Source organism: Camarhynchus parvulus, chromosome 1 (genome assembly GCF_901933205.1).
Source record: "Camarhynchus parvulus chromosome 1, STF_HiC, whole genome shotgun sequence".
Lineage (NCBI taxonomy): Eukaryota > Metazoa > Chordata > Aves > Passeriformes > Thraupidae > Camarhynchus > Camarhynchus parvulus.
The window spans coordinates 70,130,226-70,154,890 of record NC_044571.1 but is presented as its reverse complement, the minus strand read 5'-3'; the positions used below and the strand labels follow the sequence as shown (position 1 = coordinate 70,154,890).

The window sequence follows — 24,665 nt, the reverse complement described above, 5'->3', positions numbered from 1 at the left end:
GTATACTTTACATGCTCATACTAAACTAAACCAGCCCAGTTGCAGAAGCTACGCTAAGGAGAGTAATCAGCTGACTGAGTTTGTGCTTGCCAATGCTCAGACCCCATACAGTGAGAGAGCCTGCAGAGAACAAGGGTCATGCTTTTTGGCAGGTGAATTAATTGTCTGGTGTCCAGTCAGACACTTCATACCCACATGATTTCCAAATAAACGATGAACTGACACTGTAAAGACTAGGTCCCTTTAGGACTCAAAACCCTTGCAATACTTAAGGCTCATTCCAGAACCACCTTGTAATGCTACAGATTACGGCTAAAAATGGTATAGATGTTTCAACACTCCAAGTAGTTTTTCTTTTAAAGAATTTTAATTTCTATCATAACTTGTTACAAAGCATTATCTTCCATATACAACAGAATATATGAAGCTGCCTTAGAGGTAGCTAGAATCTGTATCAATGCCATTGCTTCTTTAATTCAATTGTAAGACAAGTGGGCAGAAAGGCGTTGGAGGGAGCTATTTTGATTCCAATTTACCCCCTCTGTGCTTGCATGACACACTCACAGAGCAGACTTAATCACACAAATAGATTTGTTCAGCATTCAATTCCAGACAAGCCCAGAACAGGGCATTTAAGAGGCGTGATATTCAAAGAGCAGACTTACATGATCATTTTCAATGTTTTGCAGCAGTCTTGGGTCATCAAATTCACACGATTCACTGGTGGAAGGAGGTAGCTGGCTGCAGAGCAAAACAAGCATATTCAAACAAGTGGCAACATTGCCAATCTTAGTACTTCATCTAGTTTCTTGGGAAACAAATTTAAAAAGCAAAGACTCCAGTGTCCTTGAAAGCATTGTGAAAAGATCATATGAGTAATGCAGCAAGTGCTGAAAATTAACACCAGCAAAAAACCCAAAATGGTTATGGCTGACAGTGTATTTCAGAAGATTCGAGAGCCAATGCAGTTCCTGGGACAGATGTAGCAATAGCAGTTTTTAAGCATATTTAAGATAAATGGATTTCAGGGTGGCTTGCTCATAAAATAGATCGACGTTCAATATCCCTAAGTTCCCTCCCTAGTCAGAGCATTCTGCCTCAAGCTGACTCCTGGAGGATTTTAAGTCTCCAAGTAAGTACCTAGGAAAAACTTTCACAGAACTGAATAGAAAAGAAAGGTACAAGGAAAGAAAACACAGCAATGAAGAAAATGGCAACATACTGGAAGAAAAGAGGGATCCATAGAAATTGCCTCTCAGCAGAAGAAAAATCATTTTATCACCTTCCTAAAATAAGATCATAGAAATGAGCTGGACCAGCAGAGAAGCCCAGTTTAGCCCATCACCAAGTACTTTTCTAACAGCATTCACTGTTGACTTGTTTCTTGGGTGGAAATTAACTTCTTCCCTGTATTTGCCATTCAAATGCATGTCAGCCCTCCCTGGCTTTTCCTCTCCTTCCCAATAATCAAAATGTGTTTCACTGATACCGTGTAACACCTCTGGGTCTTCACTAGTTTCTGTGGAATGGGATAGACCCACCACCTCTATTCATTAAAGTTCCCAATAAAAACAAGAAGATTCTCTGGACATGATTAATTACTAAAACATAGCATTTTAATAAAGTCCCTTTTCTTCTCATTCTCTTCAGGCCTGAACTTAGTGATCATAAAGAGCAACAGTCAGTCTCTAGCTAGGGGTAAGGCTCCTGCAAAGTAGGTTAATTTTAGCTTTTAACTTGACTGTCTGCAATTATAAATAAGCACTGCATTAGCATCCCAGCCACTGCCTATTCCTCACCCCCCTCACATATGAAATCTCTAAGCAGAAGAGTAGATCCATCACCACCCACCAGCTCAGCATTAAGCTCCCACTGGAAGACCATTTTACTCAAATGCATTCCTCCCTTGGGCTTCTTCCAGTCCCAAATTGGAAAGCAGTCTTTATATAGATTGTACCCACTCTGCTATACAGAACATAAACATCTTGGAATGTATTTACCTGAAGTCTTCTGATGAACGTTCTCTTTCCAACTCAGGAAAGTGACTGAGGAGTAGAAAAAGGAAAAAAGAACATTTATTCCACTTTAGTAACAAAAAAAAATAGGTAGAAGGCGAAGATCAATGAGTCATCCCATAAAAACATATGTTGGAACCATGGGTTCAGCTGTTCATACATTTGAATCAAATTTTCTGCCTTTGAGATACCTAATTTAGCTAACATGAAATTCAAAGGTTAAGTTGAGATCTTAAGACTACCCATTTAACATGAAGCAAATACAAAGATGTAGATGACTCAAAGGAATCCTTTTGACAGAAGAGAATAAAACCAGTAAGCAGGTATCCATCCCTCTTGTTCAAGGAATATTAAGCTCTATAACTACAACTACACTGCTCTAACAAAATTCTGGTTCTTCTCAAGTCACAGAAATATGACTGATAATGGCTACCCTTGGACTGCAACTTCTCCCCTCTTGAAAGGCCAGAGCTTATTTAGCACTTCTGGTTTTGTTTAAATCATGATCAGGTAAGCTAGGAAGCAAGTTTCTTTCCTTCATGTGAAGTACTCGCCAGGTTTGACTTTCATAATTTGTGCTGCAGGACAGGAGAATGAAAACTACTAATTAAGACCATAAAATATGCTAGGATAAAAACTGAAGAATACAGTGTTCTAATCCTTTTTCAATATAAAATTTTGTACCAGTAATATGCACGCATTAAGCTACAGAGTTTTTTGTAAAATCATACCTACCCATATGTCACTCCAGCAATACTGCATTTCTTAAAGTTCATGATATTGCATGTTAGAGTACCTGTTTTATCAGAAAACAGGTATTTTACCTGGAAGGGAAAAAACAAGTCTGATTTTCAACTTAAAGAGCAATAAAACTCAAAGCAGAAAACAGGAAGATACTCAGAGTAGTCATATTGCTCAAATGTCACAATATTGGCCAATGCAGGCTTATTACAGCTTGATTTGTCTACCAGATCTACAGAACAAAAAATCAGGCAAATTATTTAATTGCATTAATTCTTTATCTCTAAATGCGGAAAGGCTCAAATAGTGAGTACCAACTGCCAAGGCTCTCGAGCGATCTCTACAAATGCACATCTTTCAACTGTACTAATCTCAAAGAGTGATTAGAAATGAAAACAAAGACTCCTGGGATTGTTGAAGGCTCACTGGGATTTTACACACTGAAGGCAGTCTGTGTTTCAAAGATCACCAGGAATGTTTGGGGATTATTTTTTCCCCTACCTATAAGCACAGAATATGCTAGAGTAAGTCCAACTGGTACTCTGCAGGTAAACCAAAAATGTTTTATCTCATGTCCACTCATGAGCAGTCCTTAAGTACACAAAACACAGCCACAGTTAGCACTGCCCAAAGTAATAATCCCTTAATGGAAACAGTGATTTTAAGGTAAAACTTGGAGGCAACCCCATCAAAGCAACTTCTTGGAGCATTAACAGATTCAAAACTCCCATCTTCAAAGGGCCGTAACAGACCAAAACTAGTTGCAAGTTAATGATACCAGTCGTACCTCTGCACCAAGTAAGACTTTCAACCAGGAAGGGATGATGATAACATGAAAGAGTTAGACAACTCAAAGACAAAAATAATTTGACTATAGTTAGAAGAAGCGTTTCCTCAATAATTGCCATTCAGCTTAAGACACTGCACTACACTACTGGTAACGCGACCCTTTAGTTGTGCACTGTACTGCTACTGAAACACAGCATTGGAAATGGAGCCTTTGCTAGCCAGATGTCAAAGTGGGTACCCACACTTCTGAGGAATTTTAAGTCATTAATAATTTCACCATAAAACAAAAATATCAAGGGCATCTGTGAACATGTAATTCAATTAAAGAATCAAAAAATTCAGTCTAGTTACACAGAATCATTAGTGAGCCATTCCTGAAAATAACATATGGGCCACCAACATACATTACGCCACACATCCTTTACTTCAGGCAAAAATAACACCATAATTTGGAGGTTGATAACTTCACATCAAAGTGATTTAAACAGAAATCAAATTTCAGCATTCATAAGTAAAATGATCAGATTAAGCAGGAACAATAATTGACTACCCCTCTACTGAGCAGGATATTATTATCCTTCAATAAAATACATATGTTTAAATACATAATGTTGCCTCCAATACTAAATTCATGCCTGTCATGAAGTTCACATAGTTCAGTTACAGACCTGTTGCCATCTTATTGTGAAGCTCTCATATCTTCTCGGTGATTTCTCATGGGCAGCTCCCCACAGCACTGACTCCCTCCTCACAGCACGGCCAACAAACTCCAGCTCTCTTCAAAGCACAGCCAACAAACTCCAGCTCTCTCCTCACCCAGCTAATCCACTCTTTTGTAGCACTCATCTCCTTACTGGACACAGCTGTGGCCTATTAAGTTCAGGCCTGTTCTTAATCTTTGTTGATTAGTACAGCTGCAACTCCTCAAGTGTGAGACTGCCTTCTGCACTATATTTTCTGACATTCTATCCCTCTACTCAGAACCCATAACCCTGGTGGTGGTCAAGGAAAAAGCTACCATTTCTCAACAGTATTACAAAATTCCAATAGCAAAGTCATATTAACCAGTAAGCTTGTTCTGGGAAGCCCTTCTGGTTTGAAGAAATGTTATATGCAGAATAAACAAACCTACCACAACTAGAAGTTAATATGCAGTTATCATTATCTGAATGGAAAATAGAAATGCTTGAAGGATCGCAATACCTAAATTGGGAATACAACTGCATTTTTTTTACTTGCATCTCCAGTGAAGTAGTCAGAAACATCAAAAACTAATAAGTCTAGCCCTGTATGTTCTGTTCTGGTATAGACAGCCAAAATCACAGAGCATCGCTCCAAGACCTTTGAGAATAAAGTTTAGAGAGCACATAAGAAATAGTTTCAATTCCTGAACATAAAACTGCCTACACTACATTACATTTAATCCTGTGATCTCATTATTTCACTTGTAAGACTCAGACTAGAGAAAATAATGTCCCATTAACCCAAGCCACAGAGCAACAAAATAAAGCTGATTTGTACATCTTGTACAATCTTGCATATGTTGCTCTCATACCTTTGCTCTTGAGAGAGTATATCACAATCATGAGACTTCAGAAAATGTTATCTTACCTGCCCAAGTTCCTCATTAAGGTTTGAGGTTCTGGCCATTGCAGGTGTATCTGTTTCAGGGTAATACATATCTATGTCCTGAAATGAGAGCAAAATTAAGAATTATGTTATGCAAATTAAACACTAAAGTCTCTGTTCTTCTTTTAGTCAGCTCCAACTTGGCTTGACTGTCTTAATGCTATGAGCACACATTCTGAATGCTTGACAAACATCATCCCCAGATGAATGTGGGTGCCTCCTTTCCAAAGTATATCTCCATCCTACAGGGACATGAGAAAAGACAGATTCAACTATAGGCAATTAATAAACTACGGATGCAACAGAAAAAAAAAACAAATTCAGTACAGTAGAAAGGAGTTCATGCATTAGCCACGCTAATCATAGGTGGTCAGTTAGAAAAATCAGTTGCTCTAGCCACATCTACGAGAGACAATTTTAGTAGATCCATGAAATGAATTTCTTCTGTTACTACAAAGAAACAGCTGCTACACAAACCCAAGCAACTTCCCTGATATGCATCTCTACTACATTACAAGCAGCTCAAGGAACAGACATATTGAACTTCGCTTACACATGTTTTACAGTAACCTACTACATTACTCAAAGTTCAAGTATTCATGCATACCAACAAAAGGTATCACTCCTGGTTTTGTCCAGTTTAAGAGCCACCACTAGAGTATTTTTGGCCCACAACTTGAGAAAGACATGTTGAAGTCAAAGCTTCCCTGAACAGAGGGATCACTGTTTGCTTGTGAGGCAACATCATCTCCTTATAAAAACATTGTGGTCCATTTCAGAGGTGATCTTAAGGCCAGCTTCAGGATGTAAAAACAAAACAAAAAAACACCCCAAAAAACCAAGAAAAAAACAAACAAACCAACCCCAAAAAACCAACAAAAAAAACCCCACACCTTCAAACAAGTCTACTCTTTCCCTCTGCTGTGTCTCAGAGAAGCTATAAGATACTGAAGAGTTTTCAAAAGATTAAACTGAACATGAGTCAGCCAAGAGAGAGACCTCTTTCAACCAAGAGCTGAGGCTTCCTTCTCATCCTAAAAGCCTAAAATACAAGTGGTGATTTGCACAGGGGACCTTCCTGTGACTAGATTTTTTAATTTCCTGTGAAACACGGAACTGATACAGAATAAAACCTGAGTTTCCCTCTGCCTTTCCCAGAAGTTGCATCAGAAAGTAATTAGAAAATCTCACTAAGATGTTAAGTGGGTTTTTATTTTAAATGTCAACATTCAGAACTGAGATACATTCACTCTTGCTACTTACCCAATTTATAAAAAGAGCCTGAGTAAACTTGACAACTTCCAATGTCACCAGAAGGCTGATTGGAATAAGGTTGTTGTACAAGATTATAAACGTCAGCAGATTGTATCCGAAGTTGACAGACAGCATTTCTGTGGATCAAAAGACACAGGACATTAGCAGACAAGTCTGAGTGGTATAGGGGCTATCATCTTTATGCAGTTCACCTAATCAGATTTCACAAAGCCAAAATAATAAGCTACTGTGTTGATGTCTAGTGTAAGGGCCATTTTAATATTGATTTCAACAGAAGATAGATGATAAAACACCCGCACCATACCAGGTGAAGAAGGGCAAGGTTGGTGAGGCTATATATAAAAGATCAGAACACTTTCTGAATCATTTTTGCTAGGCAGATAGTGAGAAGTACAATATTCCCCACTATAACCCAATTTAGATACCTAGTGTGCCAACTGCCCAATTAAGAGCCCCCAATGTCATTAGTAATATAACCATCTTTCAGAGAGTGCCTACTTGCCTCAGTGGAGTTAGGAAACAAAAAATAAACACTGAAATCAGTTCTAAAATCCGACATCATGTTCAGAATTGAGAATTTACCCTTACAAAAGAAATCGACTGAACAAGTTGACTTGCTAAACCCTTGCCTAGTATATGAACAAAGGCACCTTGCTTAATCAAAGAAGCTGTTATTAATGGTGACAACACCGGGCAACTTGCCCAAATAAGTCTACCATCACAACTGGTCCTAAAGGGAAGGGGAAGCATTTATAGACAGCCAGCAGGAAGGTACAAGTCTCAGCAGAGACACGGGATGAAGGCTCCTGGTCACAGTGCTGCCCACAGCTTCTCTTTACAATCAAAGTCTCCACATTTGTATGCTCTAGACTTCCCCAGAAACTTAGAGAGGCACTTCAGTCAGCACAGGGAACACCCAGCACAACAGGGTCAGAGTCCACAACTAAGGGTTTTCAGCATCATAAGTTAATTAGAAGTCAGGGGAGCAAACTAGGAGGAGACAGAATCCAGAGAAAATTGCTGAAGTCTAATAAAGGTCAGAGTTTGGACAAAGGCACATCAAAGTGTGAGTACACCCTAATCCTGTATCTTTAATAATAGTCTGCAGAAAACAGAAGCATGCTTGGTATTGGAACATTTTCCAATACAATTTTTACAGAGATGAGACATTTAACATCTATCTGCCAAAGTCTCTGAACTGAAAAAGTTTCTTTCCTGTGCATGGCAGTTACAGAATGCATAGGAATTGTGCATTCAATTTACAAAAAGGCATCTACACAGACTATAATGTCAATTTAGTCTACTGCAAGTTGCACCTGTTTTATATTGCAAGTTCAAGAGTTCATTCCATTCATCTTTTCCAGTACTACTTCTGTCATTGGAAGGCACAAATTTAAACTTACGCATTAAAAAACAACGGGAGAGCAGGCAAGAAATTCTGAAAAGTGCTGACACTGTACAAGAAGACATTACAACTAACAAAACCCAGAGTCGAATATGGGGCATTTCCATGCTATTCCTACATGATTTTTTTCATTACTACCACAACTACAATTCTTAAACTGCAGAAGATACACTTGCCATCTGTTTTGCATCATCAGCAGACAAGCCATTTGCAGTTTGTGATAACTGCTTTAAGATCTGCATCTCAAAATGCTTTTAACACCACATTTTATAGCTAATGTAAGCTCCTCAAAAGTCTGCTGGGGAGTACTTCATTGCTCATGTCCATCTTTGATAATGAGCTAATAAATTTGAGGACTAAGAAAAATCAAATAAAACCCTTCATATAATTGTGCTAAGAGATCAGTTTTCTCACAAGGTAACAGAAGCTAAAGACAGAAACTTTACCCAATAAATAAGAATTGTGACATTTAGCATTTAAATTTTCTTTAAAAGAGTAGATCAGCATTTCTAACTGAAAGAAGAGAAATCCTTTGCATCTGTATATAAGTATAAAGCAGAAGTCAGCATCAGACTGACACTCCCCATCCTGCAGTCAAATACTGTCAGACACACATAAGGCTAAAGTACACAATCTTCCCTGAAAAAAAATATGTGCATGGTATCTCTACAGAGATGAAAGAAGTGAACACCAGATATCCAAGAGTAACTCTTGCCCCTCTTCTGTTTCTGCCCTGCTCCATGGGTGCTAGCCCAGTGATATTTACCTAACCTTTACAAGCCTCACTGGGAAGCTCACTTATGTCGGCCTATTCTCAAAAAAAAACCAAACAACTACGTCATCAAAAAACTAGCAAGATGTGGGGGTTTTGGGGGCGGGTTATTTCTTATTTTATGCATTAATCCAGTGAAGGTAAGAGCCTGGCTGCCCCTCAGTCTGATACATCACTGGCCCAGTGCCTGCATACTCACTGTTGGAGCCAAGGTACCAGACAACTTCACCGTGCGTCCTGTTCCATAATAAGGCACCTACAGAACTCACAAGGGCCATTACCAGGAGAATACAGAACAAAACCAGGATCTGCATGTTGGTCACTTTCTCCACATTTGATCTCTTCAGAGGTGCTTTGGTTGAATTCTGAACAGCAGCAGGAGAAAAGAAAAAAAAAAGAACCTGGCAATGGCTTTTTACAAGAGCAAAATGCAGAAGCAAACTCAGTCTTTACTTCCACAGTCCATTAGAGCACCTGCTGTCCATCACACTGATGCTCAGCAGCAGTGATCAACATATGCACATTGCCGGTCTCACCAGGCACTCCCTGACATTAAGGAAATACAGGACTGTTGTCGTAGTAATAATCATGGAGATAATTAGGTTATGTCCTGAGGCTGTTGAGCCTCAGTTTTAAATGCCATCCAGCTACCAGATAAATTAAGATGAAAGTTAGTTCTCCTTACATATTGAGCTGCTTTCACTTTAGTGAGTGTTCACACATGTGAACAGTTTGCACATGCAAACTGGAGTACAATGGACCCTTCTATTCCTCAAGGCCTCCAAGCTTTAAACAACTATAATGAGTCAAACCATTTCATAAAATCAAGTCAATGACAATGAGAACACAGGAAATAATGACCAACTTCTATCAAAACATACCCTTAACCCCCTTAAAGCCTTTACCTGCATGAGTTTTGTATCATGTCCCGTATACACAACAATACCCAAGACCCACTGAGTGTTTCTCAGTTGTGCACCTCTCAGCAAGATCTGGTCTGGACCAACAGGAACTGGGCTGCAAAAGAAGAAGTTGATGAATCTTGCAGTTCTTGGTAACACTTTAAAGAAGACAGTTCTACTCCCAGCCTTGGTCCCCAGTTAATAATAAAAACAACCCCAAATAACAAGAGAAAAAGAATGTAATAGCAATATAATGAGCTTAGATTGTTCACACAACTAAGAAAGCACTGAAACCTCTGTAAGTCTAATTCCTGCTAAAGCACAGTAGGGCAAAGCTGCTCCAGTTATCCAGAAGTTATCCAGAACTTGAAAAATTATGTGGCAGCCATAAATAAGCTTAGTCTGCACTTGACGTTGGCTAGTACATTCTCTCTCACATCAAGGACAGAGAAGCATTGAACTTGCAAAGAGACCATCCATTTCAAGCACACTATATCAAATACACAATTAAACAAGAATTTGAGAAAGCCTGTATCAACCACATGACTTCCATGTGGGATGCAATGATCATCTGCTATTCTTGCACCGAGCTGCCCAAGGAATAGACATTTGGTGAAGGAAAACAGGTACAGCCAAATATAACATGTATGTTCCTACCAACCTGTGACAATCTGTGAATTTGAGTACTAAAACTACATACTTTTATTTCAAGAGTTCTAGAAATCGAAGTCACACTGACAAAGCCTCCAGGTTCTGGGATCACTTCTCTCTACAAACCTGACCTTGGTGCAGCCTTTGGCTCTTGTTGAAAGGGAAAGGTTTCTATTTCCTCTTTGTATCTTGTGTAACAAGAAGGCCCTAAAAACCCCAACCATTTCCTTCAGTCCTTCTCTTTAGATGTACCTTTTAATAAAATATCACCACTAATTACAAAGAAATCAATACTCCCATAACAAGCAGAAGGCTCCATACAAACACAGAACTATGTTATCTTATACTGGCAGATGCTCTGATTAATAAACATTAATTATTACCTTCCTCTTCTCCAGCAAAAACATGCATGTGCTCAGAGTCCCAGACTAAAAGAACAGAGGAAACATTTTTCCTAACTAAATGAATTAATGGCTTTGTTGTCAGTACCTTTGGCCATCTAAGCGCAAGTTTCCAGTGAAGTCATAGAGATGGCGGTTGGGTCCTTCACATTCTATCCTCCCAGACACTTTCATCAATTCTTCCCTGGACTGGAGACTAGCAGTTTGAGACAAACCCTGCACAGAACAATTCAAAGGAGATTCTTGACAAAAACTGCTATTAAAAGGCAACCTAGGAAAATGATGCTCCCTTTTAACATCTATGAACCAAAATATAATTAAATCTGTGGAGGTTTGTTAGTCAGGGTCCTGTTTAGCTTTGGTGGGGTTTTTTGTGGGGGTTGGTTTTCATTATGTTTTGGGGTTTTTCATTTGATATTCAATACCACTTTCCTGCAAGGAAGACTCATTATGGACACATAGGAACCTACCAACAAGACTGAAACTGTCTACACACATATTGACATTACCTACATGATCTCTCTTTAACCAAGAGGAAAGTAACATCCACAAAACATGAAGTGGGATACATGCAGGAGGAAATAGGAGAAAAGCAGTATAAATAGACTTGGCTTTTTTCTCAAAGTATAGCTGCACTGACGTGTTATGGCTGCTAAATATGGTCATTCTGAAGTGTAGTCTCTTGGGCCACTGCAGCCAATATGCTCTGATCATGCTCAAGGTCAATGATCAGCCTGTCACGCAACTGCAACATAAAATATTGGTACTCTACATCTGAGCACATGCACAGCACCCCACTGCCTTTCTATTGAAAGAGGAATCCATTTCGTGTTTCTTTTGGCAGAATTTGACTGCAGCACTGCGTGTCAGAGCAAGGCTATATTTTTGTATTTAAGAATGTCCTGAAACAAACAGAACCCTACAAGAGCTCAAGACCTGACTTAGTAGCCTGATCTGGAACAGTAAATCACATTTCTACAAATGTAGTAAAGAAGAAGCAAGCGTAGCTTTTTAAAAACATTATCTGTGTTCCAAAATCGTAATCTAAATACTTTTTTTTAATGAAAGAAGCCAAAGATTCTTAACTTCTAAACACTATAAGCAACTCTACTTCTTTAACAAAACTAGAAAGATCCAAATAAATTCTTCTGCTTATTACAAAGATATCAACTTAGAAAGATCCTTTTCAGCTTCTGCCTCTGCATAATGCTCATAAAATAGTACTTGTGACAGGAGACACTGCAACTCTCATCACAAGCATAGCTGATTTTTTTTTTATGTACAGTACTTAAATTCTTCTAAATAGACCTTCAGCAAAACACATCCAAGGTCTGTTTGATTTGTCTCTCTGGGCTTAAAATACTTGCTCCAGGTTAGATCCTTACACTTGCACATGATGCATTACTGCTTGGGTTTGTAGCTGTTGAAAAGGCAAATTACAGCCACTTGAAGAAACATGCTTTTTTAAAAAACAACAACAACAAAAAAGCACTTGTATTGTTGTCATGCAAGCTAGATGCTGCTTCATAACTAATATTAAATACCTAAAAGAAAACAAAATAAATTCCGGTTGTTTTACCTGTCGTATTTTAAGATTCGTCTCCCCATCAAGATTAGCTGTTTCAATATAGCACATAGCTTGTGGTTCACTGTAAGGAGTGTAAGATTTTCAATATTAAAACTCAGTACTTTTTTGTACACTACTTTTGCACTAATGCAGCCCACTACAGACTTCTTCAATGCACTGCAGAAGACAGAAAACCATACTGGTGGTATACAACCATGAAAGCTGCAAGTACATATTTAATAGAGATGTCTTTGGATATAGTCATACAACAAACTACAGAGAAAGACAAGTCTAAATCAAAAACCAGTAAGAATTTAACAAGTCATTATAAACCTAGATGCCTAAAGTGGATTACTCTGAATTGCAATCCATTAAATTGGTTCCAATTGCAAGAGCTATGGATGAAAGAGCAAGTACTGAGCAGTATAAAAAGGGGGTATGTTTGGATAAAGGCAGCAATGCTCTCTGCTATTGAATTCTGTCTGTGAACTGAACACAAAATCATGTCTGCAAGGTCCCCTTAATAAGGGAAGTACACCCAAAGTCACTGCTAAACACCTTTTTTTCAAGCATGAGAAAAAGGCTTGTTAGGATTGAAGGCTGTAACCTGCATCTTCCAGATGTGTTTCTGCCCTGACCTATAGGGACAAAAATCTTCCTCCTAGAACAGAGCTTTCTATTCTATTGTATCTTATCTATATCTAACAGAGGAGCTCTGCATAGGTGGTACCTGTGATAAGGAGGGGTACTTTTACCAGATCTTTTCCTGACACACCATTTAAGATTCACAACCTCTGTATGGTGCCACCAAAACTATTTTTCTGCCCACTGTCTTCTCTGGCTGCTAAAAAATATCAGAGTTTCCCACTTGGACTCAAGCAAGTGCTTCTTCAGCATATCACTTCTCATACTCTTGATAAATGGCTAGGTTTTTTCCAAAGTAACAAATTGTTCTAACAGCAAATGTACTCAATCAACAGAACAGTCAGTAATAAAGGCTCCTTAGGAAAACAATAATTAAGAAATGGACAGGTACATTTATAACACAGTAAGAAGCCAGATTATTCTCTCCAATAATTTTGCTTTGAAAAGAAAAAACAGTTGAGTCTATTCTTTGTCCCCTCCAACACAGTAAATTTGAATCTGAACCCAAGAGAGACACTGATGAGAGTCCAGCTTGATTCCAATTTTACCTCTGTCAAACACCTTACCTACTACAACTGAAGTGGTTAGCTCAGGAAGGAGACCTTTTGCAATACAATTCCTCTAATTTCCACAGAAATGGCATGAACTGTGGAAACGAGAAATGTGGACGTGTTTCCATGCTAAGTTGTGTTTGAATTAAAATATTTTTCCTTCATGTTAATTCATTCTTTATGTAAAATTTGATGTCACCTTTTTGCTGTACTGGAAAAGAGAGCCAAGATAAAAACAATTGTCTATTTTACCTCTGACAACCACCTCACACACAGAAAAATCAACATATACAAGCAAAAGAATCCATCCCCTTCAGAACATGCAGAGCTCTCTGGTGAACTGAGGACACTTAGTATTGACATTTAAAGGAATCATGGGAATAATACCAATTATAAAGCAGAACTGCCATAGAAATTGCTATTTATTTCAAGTAAAGCTTCTCCCAAATCAGCATGCTTTGGGTTAAATTTTCTATTTATTATGTGGTTATCAAAGACAGCAGGTTAGTAGAATAATGTAGAACAAAAAGCTGGCTCACACAGTTAAGAAGTAAGTCAGAAGGGGTTTTTAGTATAATACACATTAGAGAAGCTCTTAAGTAAAAAATTCTCCAATGCTGGAACAGAAAATTATTGATGTCCAAGTTCAGCCTAACTGCATATTAAGTTGACAACCGCTTATTTAAGTTTTGAGGCTTGTTTTGAAAAATACAATACTGTATACCACAGAATGGGGGTACTTCTATCCTTCATTGTACAGTAATTCAAAAAGATGGAGCTTCTGCGTATAGCTTAAAAAAAAATGCAACCTCCCAGAAACAGCACAGACAAGAAGGATGGAGCAGAAAATACAGGAGCTTGAAAAAACAAGTTCCCTTAGAAGTTGGATCATGTAAGAGAACTGAATCCCTGAGACCAGAGCAATCTGCAGACACCATTGAAAAGCACACACACAAGAGGGAATTATGGAGGTGTTGCAAGGTCTGGCTATTACAAGTATGTTTAAGAACAGGAGCTGTGCTGTTGTCTTGTTTAAACCTCATCTGTCTAAGCCAACTGCGGTCTTGATTCAGCCTCAAGCGGCTCTACACGATCCAGAACCTAGACTAGCAGTCAAGTACCACTCAAATGCTTTTAGGAACTATGAGACCTTGATAAATGAGAGGCTGGGCAACCACCAACCATATGAAGTTTAACAAAGGCAAGTGCCATTCTCCACATGGGACAGGGTAACCCTGGATGTGTGTACAGACTGGAGAATGGGATGAGGGAGAGCAGTCCCACAGAAAGGGACCTGGGAGTCCTGGTCAATAGTAAGTTCAACATGAGTCCACAGTTCCCTGGCAGCCAAGAGGGCTGAATGTGTCCTGGGGGGCATCAGGAAGTTGTCCCATACTTGAAACTAAACCAAGAGGGACTCAACAGGTTACTGCTGCTACCATGCTAGAGATGGGTCACACAGGTACTGTATCCAAGAGGAGCAGTGAACAAATGAAATCCCAGAAGCTCTCTTGTTGCTTGATGCCAACAGAGCTCCCCTTTAGGATTTACTATTTAAAAGAAATCTTCCTGGGAGAACACAGGAAAATATGCTGAATACTCAGTGGAATTAATTGGAAGAAAACTTAAGCTTCCCTATTTAAGTGGGGGGATTCTCAGAAGGCCACAGAAGCACTGACTGCACGAAGCTCATGTAAAGGGCCTTCAGTCCTCCAACAAACTCATCAGTACAGAGTATTATGTACCTGCAATTCATAAAGTGAAGTCTTGGAAACACCTCATTTTTGAAGAGCCTATCTACAATGACACATGAATCAAAGCCTAGTAAAGCCATGTTTTGTCACTGAATTTTGCTGAAATTTGATTTTAGATGTGGAATAGAATTAGTGCTATCTGATGTCTGGTTTTATTAATAGCAAATACAGAGATCCAAGTCCTCTGCACCTCAGTTCATCAGACACATCACTTCCACACCCATTCAGGATACCTGGTAGATATTATGATCATGTCTGCTGGAAGATGTTGCCCATTGGTGACCTTCACAATATCGCCTACAGCTACCTGTGGTGGCCAGGAGTACAGTGGCATGGAAGAGAAAAACAAACAGTTCGCTTGTCTGGAATGTTAGTTTGTTATTTCCTTTCACCCAGTCAGAAGAACAGCATCATGCACAGAACAGCTAGAGACAGTTTTTATGAAAGTCAGAGTACTTTTCACTGCAAGTTTGAAAATATAAAAGCCTTCCCTTTTCTGAATGCAAAGTAAAAAATCCTATAGAGAAAAAGGTAGATATACTCAATTAGAAATTGTGAACTTCTGTGGCTTGTATTTAATAATTTTTTTTCTATAATTTTGCCATTATCCAAATTCAGGGGTTTTCTTTAGTCATATTTTTTCCCTAGTAAGAATATTTAAACTTTACCTTCATCTTTAAACTTCACCTTCATTAAATATCAAGAGTTTTCTTCCATTCCTTACCTGTATTACTTACCTACCCAATCATCACTATCATTTTCCCTCAATTCTCCTTAGATGCACTGCTTGTACTAGTCATTAGCAAATAATATCATCTCTATGAATACTGTCCTTCCCTGACTGAGATATGCAGAGTTCTAAATTCTGGAATACTGTGTCTCCTCCTACACAGGCCTAAGACTTTCCAGCACCTTGAGTTAGTCACACATGCATGGGACTTTCATTCTCAAAAGAGTCAAGTAGCACTCTCAAAACAGTAAACCAGGTTTGCCCAATAAGCATGAGGCTGCTTAATGCCAATGCAGCACTGAGAGTCTGAAATGAGCTTAAAATACTTTCAAGATATTAATTTATAAAAATGGAAACAGATGGTATGTTTGAACAAGCAGATTCATTAGTTTTCCTCAGATATCACTAAAAATAAATTCTCTACCACTTTCAGCACAAAAAAAAAATGGAAAAAGTCAGAAGCCTGCCTTAAAGTGATCAAGGTGGATAATACAGAACTATTATTCCTTAACAATAAATGCAAACCTGGACAACATGCAGTTACAGACACAAGTCAATTCAAGAAATGCCTAAGGGTATAAAAAACCCAGATTCCAGGCTCGACCTTAAACTTTCGATTCACTGTCCTTTCTACAAAAATAGGACTTGGAACAGCATAAACAGGAACCAACATTAGCCATCTGAATACCTGGCAATCTTGAGCTTCTACTGTAGCCTAACATTTCAGCAGGATTGCTTTTAGGTGTCTTGAGACTGATCTCATTCCTCAGAGGTTTTAAAAGGGTGTACTTTTTCCTCAATTACTAGATAAGAGGGCTAATTTTATCCTTTAAAAGGCACTAAGAGCCACAACTAGATCGATACATCCTAAGGCATTTCAGCAACTTCCAGGTCTTAGAAATAAAGCTCACCAGACCCTGGCCAAGGGCCTCACAGAACATGGGTCCCAAGTGCCTCAGGTAGCAGCTGGGCTTGTGTTTCTTACTCGAGCAAGCAGCTTACTAATTAGTCTCAAAGCCCAGGGACTTCTTAGCACAGGCAGCAAAGTGAGTCTCTGTTAGAGTTGCAGGGGAGGTACAGCATTGCAGTGAAAATTACTCTTCTAGGCAGACTAAAACCAAAATACTGTTTACAGTTTACCTATTAACTGCACAAGGAAAAACACAACAGTCCATTAGCATTTGACTGTAACACAGTACCAGGATTTAAAAATGGGTACTCAGGTGCCTTGCTCAGGGCAATTTTGACTACTGGAACAGAAAGGATCCCTCCCACCCCCCAACCCCAAGTGACAGAGAAGTCTCATGTAGTGTACATTAATTCTAAGCCTCCTAATTAATTCTGGCAAGAGTAATTCTTGAACACTTGTTTTTCCTCCCTCCCATCCTCAGGTTTATTTACCTCTTTCCACATAATGTTCTGCCACATCCCATTTCTTAGAACTGGAAAGAAAGCTTTAAGTTAGATTACAGAAAAAATAGCCATAATTCAGACAAATTTCAAAACAACTGTATTAGCAGTAGCAAACACAATAGGAACCAACATAAAAATCAGAAATGTATTTTTCAGAAGCTGAAACTTCTTTTGTTCACAGCTGTGGGGATGCAAGTCCAAGAAAGAGGAAGAATCTGCCCTTCATATTTACATAATTTTTATATCTTGCCAGACAACAGTTGGTGGCCTGATTTCTTCATGGCATCACTTCATACTAATATGCAGATTGGCAGCATTGTTTCTTGTTTGGGAAATGACCTTCCTTAAAACAAAAGGCATCACTGCCCACTGCCAATTAGTATCAGGAAGCACCTTTACTCTGTGTATGATTTATCACAGAATTTTCACTTCTCATCTTTTTCCTTGTGTTTTATTCATAATGTTTTGACTGGCACATCCAACTTTACTACCATTACCCATGGTCAATATAAATCTGAGTCTTAACTGTCAAGCAGACTCAAAGCCCTACTGAAAAACAACAATCAGCTTTGGCAGAAGGCAAATCCTTACCTCTGAAGTTCACATTGAAATAAGAACAAGAAAACAAGGTACTAAAACAGACCTCAGTTTCTGTGGGGTTCCAGTTCTACACTGCCATCTTAACACACTCATTAGTCATTCACCCCACAGCATGCCTTTCTACCTAAGCACCTTCTCTAGGTGATTCTACACATACTTTAGACTACTCCAGCCAAAACAGTAAGGTCAAATATGCCCACTTACTGCTGAGTAACCCAGTCCAGTCCAGGTCCAAGCACAGCAAGTTCACCTTCACTGAAAGCAGTTGCAGCCAGTTTTCAAAGGTGTTTAAAAAGTGCAGTGTGCAACATATCAGAGTTGAAGAGGTCAGTCCCCTACTTTTGAATATGAACAATCTTCTCAGCTCTATGCATTTCATACATGTGGCTCATTTGAAAATAATACCACACTCTCAGAAGAAAATTCTGCTGAATACAGCCTTGACCATCCTAGCCAGGATATGTCACTCCACAAACAGGAATGCAAGACTTGTCAGAACAGATGAAGCAGAAGAAGTCTCCTGTTGACTCCTATTCTCAGGCCACATGCACTGAAACACTGAACCCTGATATTTAATATTGTAGTGAATGGACTGCAGTGAACTAAACTATTTAACAAAAAATGAGTGGGCAGCAACAGACGTAGTGCCAGTGACGTGTCAAAAAACAGTTGAGCTTTCAACCAAACAAGTACAGCAGTTTAGGGGAAGAACAGTTTTGGTGCACCCCTTCCATCCCTCATATACACTGCTGTTCAACTGAGTTCTGCTTAGCTCACAACTCAGAAGGCTTGAATCCAGAATCTCAAGGGGAAAGCCAAATACCTGCAGCCTTGACGCAAAAATCAAACCTTCAGAGAGTTGCAACACTCAGCATCTCCTGTGCCATGGTTTAGACAGCTCCCTATTCCACCAGAAAGTTTTGGAGACGTTTCAGTAAACATTCTGTTGACATTTGTCTGCTCACACACAAAGGTATTTTGCAGCATCAAGTGCTACAGACCTGGTCTGGAAGGCAATTTACTTCAGAGAACAATTTGACCTGCAATGCTTACTGAAATCAATTTAGTGATTAAAATTAAATACCCAAGCAAATTACTGAAGCTATTTTCTATTACTGAACTATTTCCTTTTAAACTTATAATCCCACAGTCTAAAGAGAAAGCTGCCATTAGACATAAAACAGTTCAGAAATTCTGGGGTTGCAATTTCGCACCTCCTACTCTGCTCAACCCAGTTTTATAGGAGTACTCCAAAGGACAGAAAAGGACATGTCTTCTCTAGAATATTTATAGTAGGGGAAAATTGATGAATTATTCGTTGTCAAAAGGTACTTGGTTAAAGCAACAAAGGACAAGTACCTAAAAAGACTGTCTCAACTTAAAAAGAGAGTTTCAATATAAACCTTCTATCTAGGGCTTTACAAGACCAAAACCCAGTTCTAGATCTAGGACTTAATGCTGACACTCACATCCAGCTATGCAAGACCATTTGAAGTAAGGCTCCTGAAGGGGAAGCATATCCCATCAGTCTTGTTCCAGAGTTTCCTAGCCCTGTGCTTGTCTAATATTTGAGTTCATCCCATGCAATATTAAATGCTCATTACTTATTCTATTATTTGACAATGAGAGGATCAATACATCAGAAAAATTATTACTGAGCTCTCTATATCTATGCAATACACTGCTAAGGGGTTTCACTTGGAATTATATGGAGTCTGGTCCCTAGATTTAATGTCATCACCACAGACATCACGTGGTGCCATCCAAGACAAAAAACACTGGCTCAGAGCCTAAACACACTCCACCTCCTAATGCAAATGTTCAGCGCTCACCTGGGGCAGAACTTCAATTCTAGTTTGCTCCAAAGGGAATTTAATTCCTATATCCCAAAGCCACTCTGCAAAGCAAACTGATGTTTTCTATGGTAAATTTAAAACAGGAAAAGCACTTTGAAGATACACAATTGCTCTAAGAACCTAAACAAGATAAATGCAAAGCCTACATGACTGCTGCTCCAGTAAGCAACCAGCCATTGCAGGCAGCCAGAGTTCAGGACACAGCCGAGCAGACAGCAGGCATCTGCTTCTCAGTAAGCTCAAATGCTCTCCACACTGAATGCATTGATTAGACACCACTCAGCTATAAGAGCAACCTAAAGGCACACAGAGAACCTAAAATTATTTCATCTTAATCCCACTCTGAACCCAAGTTATCTTTTCACTCTGGTAATACGTGTCTCAAGAATAAGTCTCTTTAGCCTTCCTCTTAAGAAGTAGCAGGATACAGTTTTAAGTATCAGACTGAAAATTTATTTAGAGTATTCAAAGGTAAAAAATAAAATCTGAACTCAAATAATTTTTCAAGTGCTAAGTTCCACTTAGCTCCATTAGAACACCTTGTGTTCTTTAAGGTTGTCTCTCCACAATTACTGCGACAAACGTCCCTTGAAGTGTTTGTTGGCACACATTCTCTACCTCCAAATGAATTCTAACTGCCTCTGCGACCTCTGAAAGGGCCATCCTTCATATCACCCATAACAAGGCCTGTTGTGCTACAGCCACTTAATTGCCAATTGCTTATGACTAATACAGTGTTCTTGCACTCTAAATATCTTCCCAGACTCATGTAGAAACATCACCTAGGAGAACTGATAAAGCAATGCCTTTTGATGTGTGTTAATAAACAATCTTAATGATCAACCCAAATTTTCAAACACCAAACTCAGTGAAAAAAACAGGCATAATTTTTGCAGGACTATCTGAAGCATGGAGCTAGCAGGTTGCTCACTTCCCCATGTTCCTTTAAGCATTCCTCTAGCTTTTTGACACTTCAGGTATTTGTGCTTGGGAGGAAGGGGCTCTTCTTGGAGCTCAAGTCCCTGTGCTCCCATTTCACCTGCACATTTGGACAGAGGAGCAGAAGTGGAGCTGTCCAACACGGGAACATGGAGCTGCCTTGACTACAGCACAGGACAACCACAGGGTGACCTTTGACAAGTTCTTCCTATTTTCTGCACAGGTTTTCAGTTAAGGGAGGTGAAGAAAATGACAGTGATGTCTTCAGGCATACAGTGACAAGTACTGTCCATACCTCAGGGATAGATGTAGGCATTCAGTGGATATCAGTGTTAAATTCTTTCAGTGACACTTCAGGAAAGCAAAGCTAAAAAATCCACAGACTTACTATATTTAAAGGGCAGTAGCATTTCCAAAAATGACTGTAAATTCTTCTGACAGCAGCTTTTAATGTTTCAGGGAGTTGTTGGCTTTTTTAGTTCAGGATGTTTTGGTGGAGTTTGGTAAGGAAAAAAATTGCTTGGTTTTCTTGCAGGAGCTGAGAACTATGTAACTTTGGACAACCTTGAAATTACATGAACTTATAAATTCCAGTAATCCTCCCAATGCCTCACCCTTAAGTGTCAGGCCATCAATCATCAGTCTGAAACCTTTAGCAAAGTAAAATACTAAATTAGTGGTAAGTACCTAGTGCACAAGATATGCATTCCTCACCATCATGACCATTAAAGCAACAGAATTGCTCAAAAGTAAGCATTCACTATTTGCATTTTAAATACTTAAAGACTGTTTAGTCTTACCTACTGTTTTCTTTTTATTCACTGCACTGTCTGCCTTATGCCTTTTCTGTAAAGAAACAAAACATTTCATTACACCTCATTACACTTCATCACAAATTTGAGAACGATTAGAGCTAAAAATACAACAAACTGCAAAATGATACATTGGGTTCTTTTTGCCTTTACAGGGTTTCTTTTCTGTTTTTTTAAAAAGTCACAGATCATCTAAATTCAAATGGTTTGTAAAAAAGTATAAAGAGTATAATTATAAACTTCAAATCATGTTGGAAGTCAGGCTGAAACCTTTATCACTGGTAAAAAAAAAAGTCTCCAAAGCTGTATTTTTTTGAAGAAAAACAAAAGGAACAATGAGGACCACAATATTTAGATAAATATCCATGTGTATAAATTCCACATACTGTTGTTTAGACTGATATCCAAATGATTTCACTCATCAGTACTTTGTAAAGCAGAAAGACCTTGTTCTGAGGTAAAGTATATAAGCAAGTTAGAGCAGATTTTCCCCAAAAGAGTATTCTTAAGCTGCTTGCCTCCCCCCAACCCCCATTTTCAAGACCATCTGAAAAGGTCACATATTTGTCAGGATTCTACACTGTCTTTCTAATAAAAGCATTAATAAGCAAGCTTGAAGAGGGAGAAACAAATGTCCTAACTTCTACTGTTTTCTTGTTCACCAACTATAATGAAAATACTTATTGCTTTCAGTGTATTTTCAGTATTTATTACAGAAATTCAAGTCAAGCATTTTGAAAGTCAAAACAATATTTTGCTGCTGTTGAGCAATGACTCGAGACTTCAGAGATGCATGGCTTTGTGGCATTTTATAGCTTTTGAGACATTTGGTCTTTAGCACAGCCTTCCCCATCATACTCATCCCCATCCTTATCAATCATACTCACATAGTCTTCTATGATTTCTTTGATGCCAGCAACTGTTAAAATAAATAGCAATGGCACCAAGGTGGTATATCTTCCTGTTGGAGAGACATCTGGAATTTGCTGTGAACAGAGGGAAAAGAGACCCTATATAAGAGATCCCTTTTGTATTAGTATTTAAAATGAATTTCTGGTATATTTAGAATTTTATGCAAAGCTCTCAGATGACAGAACACAAAGCTCTCTGATTTACTGTGTGATCTGTGCCACACAGATATCCCATTTCAGTGGGCAAACTAGCCTACAATCCAAGTAGGTTTGAAGAAACAACAACAAAGTTAGAAGATACTGTTTTTGTACACGCCTTTCATTCTATTTCTCTTTACAAGAAAATTAGACTGCTTCACATGGAAGCACTGATAATCTGAACCAACTAAGCAGAAGCTTCACAAGAAAGTCACATTCTTTTCTCACAATGGTCAATAGCTCCATGTTTTATGACACCATTTATTTTTACTTATTAAGAATAAAAGAGGTTTGACTTTACAAACTACATGGAAAGAAGTCTCCAAGCTGTCTTCCAATTTCAATTAGCAACTACATACCCCATTAATATTACTATTAAAGTAAATTTAAGAATTGCTTTGCAGTTAAGCATAACAACAGAAATAACTTTTAGTACATTACCATACCATTTTATAAGCAAGGGAAAGCAATAAAAGAATACCTGCAGTAAGGCAATGAAGAGGAAGAATGCATTTGCAGCTTTTCTTATCTGCTCATACAGGAATCGAGGTAGAAATGTCACCACACTGTACTTGGCTGTGCTGCAGGGTAGAAGATTTTCATCTTAGTACTTCATCAGAATATCAGGTGGGGATCATGACCAAAAAGTCTAAAAGCGAGTGTTAGAAAGCAGTTCAAAGATAGCAAAGTAAAGACATATTTAGAATATGGAGGAAATAGTTGCTTTGGTTATGATAAGGAGCTGTACCAAACAAAAAAGGTATCACACAGACCCAGAAGGCTGTCAGGCCCACTTCTATCACTGGTACCTTTGTTATTGGATGAACTATCAGACAAGATACCACCATCCAAACTTCATCACTGTGAACAGGCAAGCTTTCATTTCAGTTCCAAGTGCTTACCTCTCAATTTAAATGTTGAGGGAGGCAGAGTTCAATGAGAGAAATTAGAAATTTTGCAAGGCATTTTTAAAATGTCTCATTTCCTACCTCAGAATAACTTACACTCAGCTATGAATAATACTCCAGAACAATATACACTTTTTCAGATTAATGGCTCTTGGCTTTTTTCCTGTTATATATATATATATACACATCTAAATACTGTAACTAACATATATACGTAACTGAATTACAACTACTATTTCTTCCTCCTTAAAACAAAAACATGCTGCACTAACTAGCTTTAGTGGAACTATGGAATTTCTTGTCATCTTCACGTCAAATCAATAATGGGCATGAGTACAACTTCAGGAAAAAAGTGTCAAAGTTGACACAATAATTTAACCATTAGCATAGAACCTTCACCTTCTGAACTACTGGCCATCAGCATGAGTTGGAGTTTTGACAACTGAGCATCTGCAGCTCAGTATGCCTTGGAAAGGCCCAACAAGCAAAACCAGAAATTTTGAGGCATCATTTTGTTTGGGTGCTGTGGTTTTGGTTTCATTTTGAGGGTTTTTTATTTGTGCTTTGTTCCAGTTTGGGTTGTTTTGCTTTGGTTTTTTTATAAGTCTTGTATTTCCGAGGAACTGAGAACACCAAGATACTTGGTTCTCAAGAAAAAAGAAAAGTTGTTTCCCAACTCCTGTTTTGCTGACATTTCCTAGCAGTACCAAGACCACCTCTCCATTAAGTCTATTTTCCAGCTTATTCCTTTAACTACCTTCTTTTCCTTCTTATCTACCCCATCCCCAACTCCAAGCCATCTAACCAGACACTGCTGCATCTTGCAAAATCAAACAGTAACTAGATGTAACAAGGCACAGCCTGTTTTAAAAGGCTCTATTTTGAACTAAAGAAAAATTAGTGGGGCAATTAAAAAAAAGACTGATTAAAAACCAATTAAGATTAATCTTATCTTAGGAACATGCCTTGTTTCCTCTTCAAGCAACTACAAAATCCATTTCTATTTCTACTACTGCTCACCAGAATCAAGTATTTAAATACTCAACATAATATTTTACAGAAATTTTAAATGGTTGTACTTAATCATGGCTCATATCTACCAAGCCAAATGAGTGAAATCATATATCCAGGTTTAAAGCAAGTCCAGTCTTTATTTATATAAAGTTACTTCCTTCAAATGCTGTTAAATCCTTCCAGCTCT

At 38.5% G+C, this 24,665-nt stretch overlaps 1 protein-coding gene across 4 annotated transcripts in view; it reads right to left on the bottom strand.

Moving 5' to 3' along the window:
• Window positions 1–24,665, bottom strand: part of ATP8A2 (ATPase phospholipid transporting 8A2) — a 280,843-nt gene that overhangs the window by 245,246 nt on the left and 10,932 nt on the right. For 2 of the 4 annotated variants that reach the window (XM_030944045.1, XM_030944071.1), the window contains 14 exons: window positions 23,038–23,137; window positions 22,335–22,433; window positions 21,436–21,481; window positions 17,229–17,269; window positions 15,331–15,404; window positions 12,160–12,229; window positions 10,669–10,796; window positions 9,532–9,643; window positions 8,826–8,991; window positions 6,438–6,565; window positions 5,157–5,234; window positions 2,751–2,839; window positions 2,001–2,045; window positions 666–741 (listed from right to left, as the gene is read on the bottom strand). In XM_030944045.1, coding sequence (XP_030799905.1) covers window positions 666–741; window positions 2,001–2,045; window positions 2,751–2,839; window positions 5,157–5,234; window positions 6,438–6,565; window positions 8,826–8,991; window positions 9,532–9,643; window positions 10,669–10,796; window positions 12,160–12,229; window positions 15,331–15,404; window positions 17,229–17,269; window positions 21,436–21,481; window positions 22,335–22,433; window positions 23,038–23,137 — 1,252 coding nt within the window. Of the gene's footprint in view, window positions 1–665; window positions 742–2,000; window positions 2,046–2,750; window positions 2,840–5,156; window positions 5,235–6,437; window positions 6,566–8,825; window positions 8,992–9,531; window positions 9,644–10,668; window positions 10,797–12,159; window positions 12,230–13,358; window positions 13,498–15,330; window positions 15,405–17,228; window positions 17,270–21,435; window positions 21,482–22,334; window positions 22,434–23,037; window positions 23,138–24,665 lie in introns of those variants that run through there. The other 2 variants (XM_030944054.1, XM_030944063.1) reach the window with 2 other exon arrangements.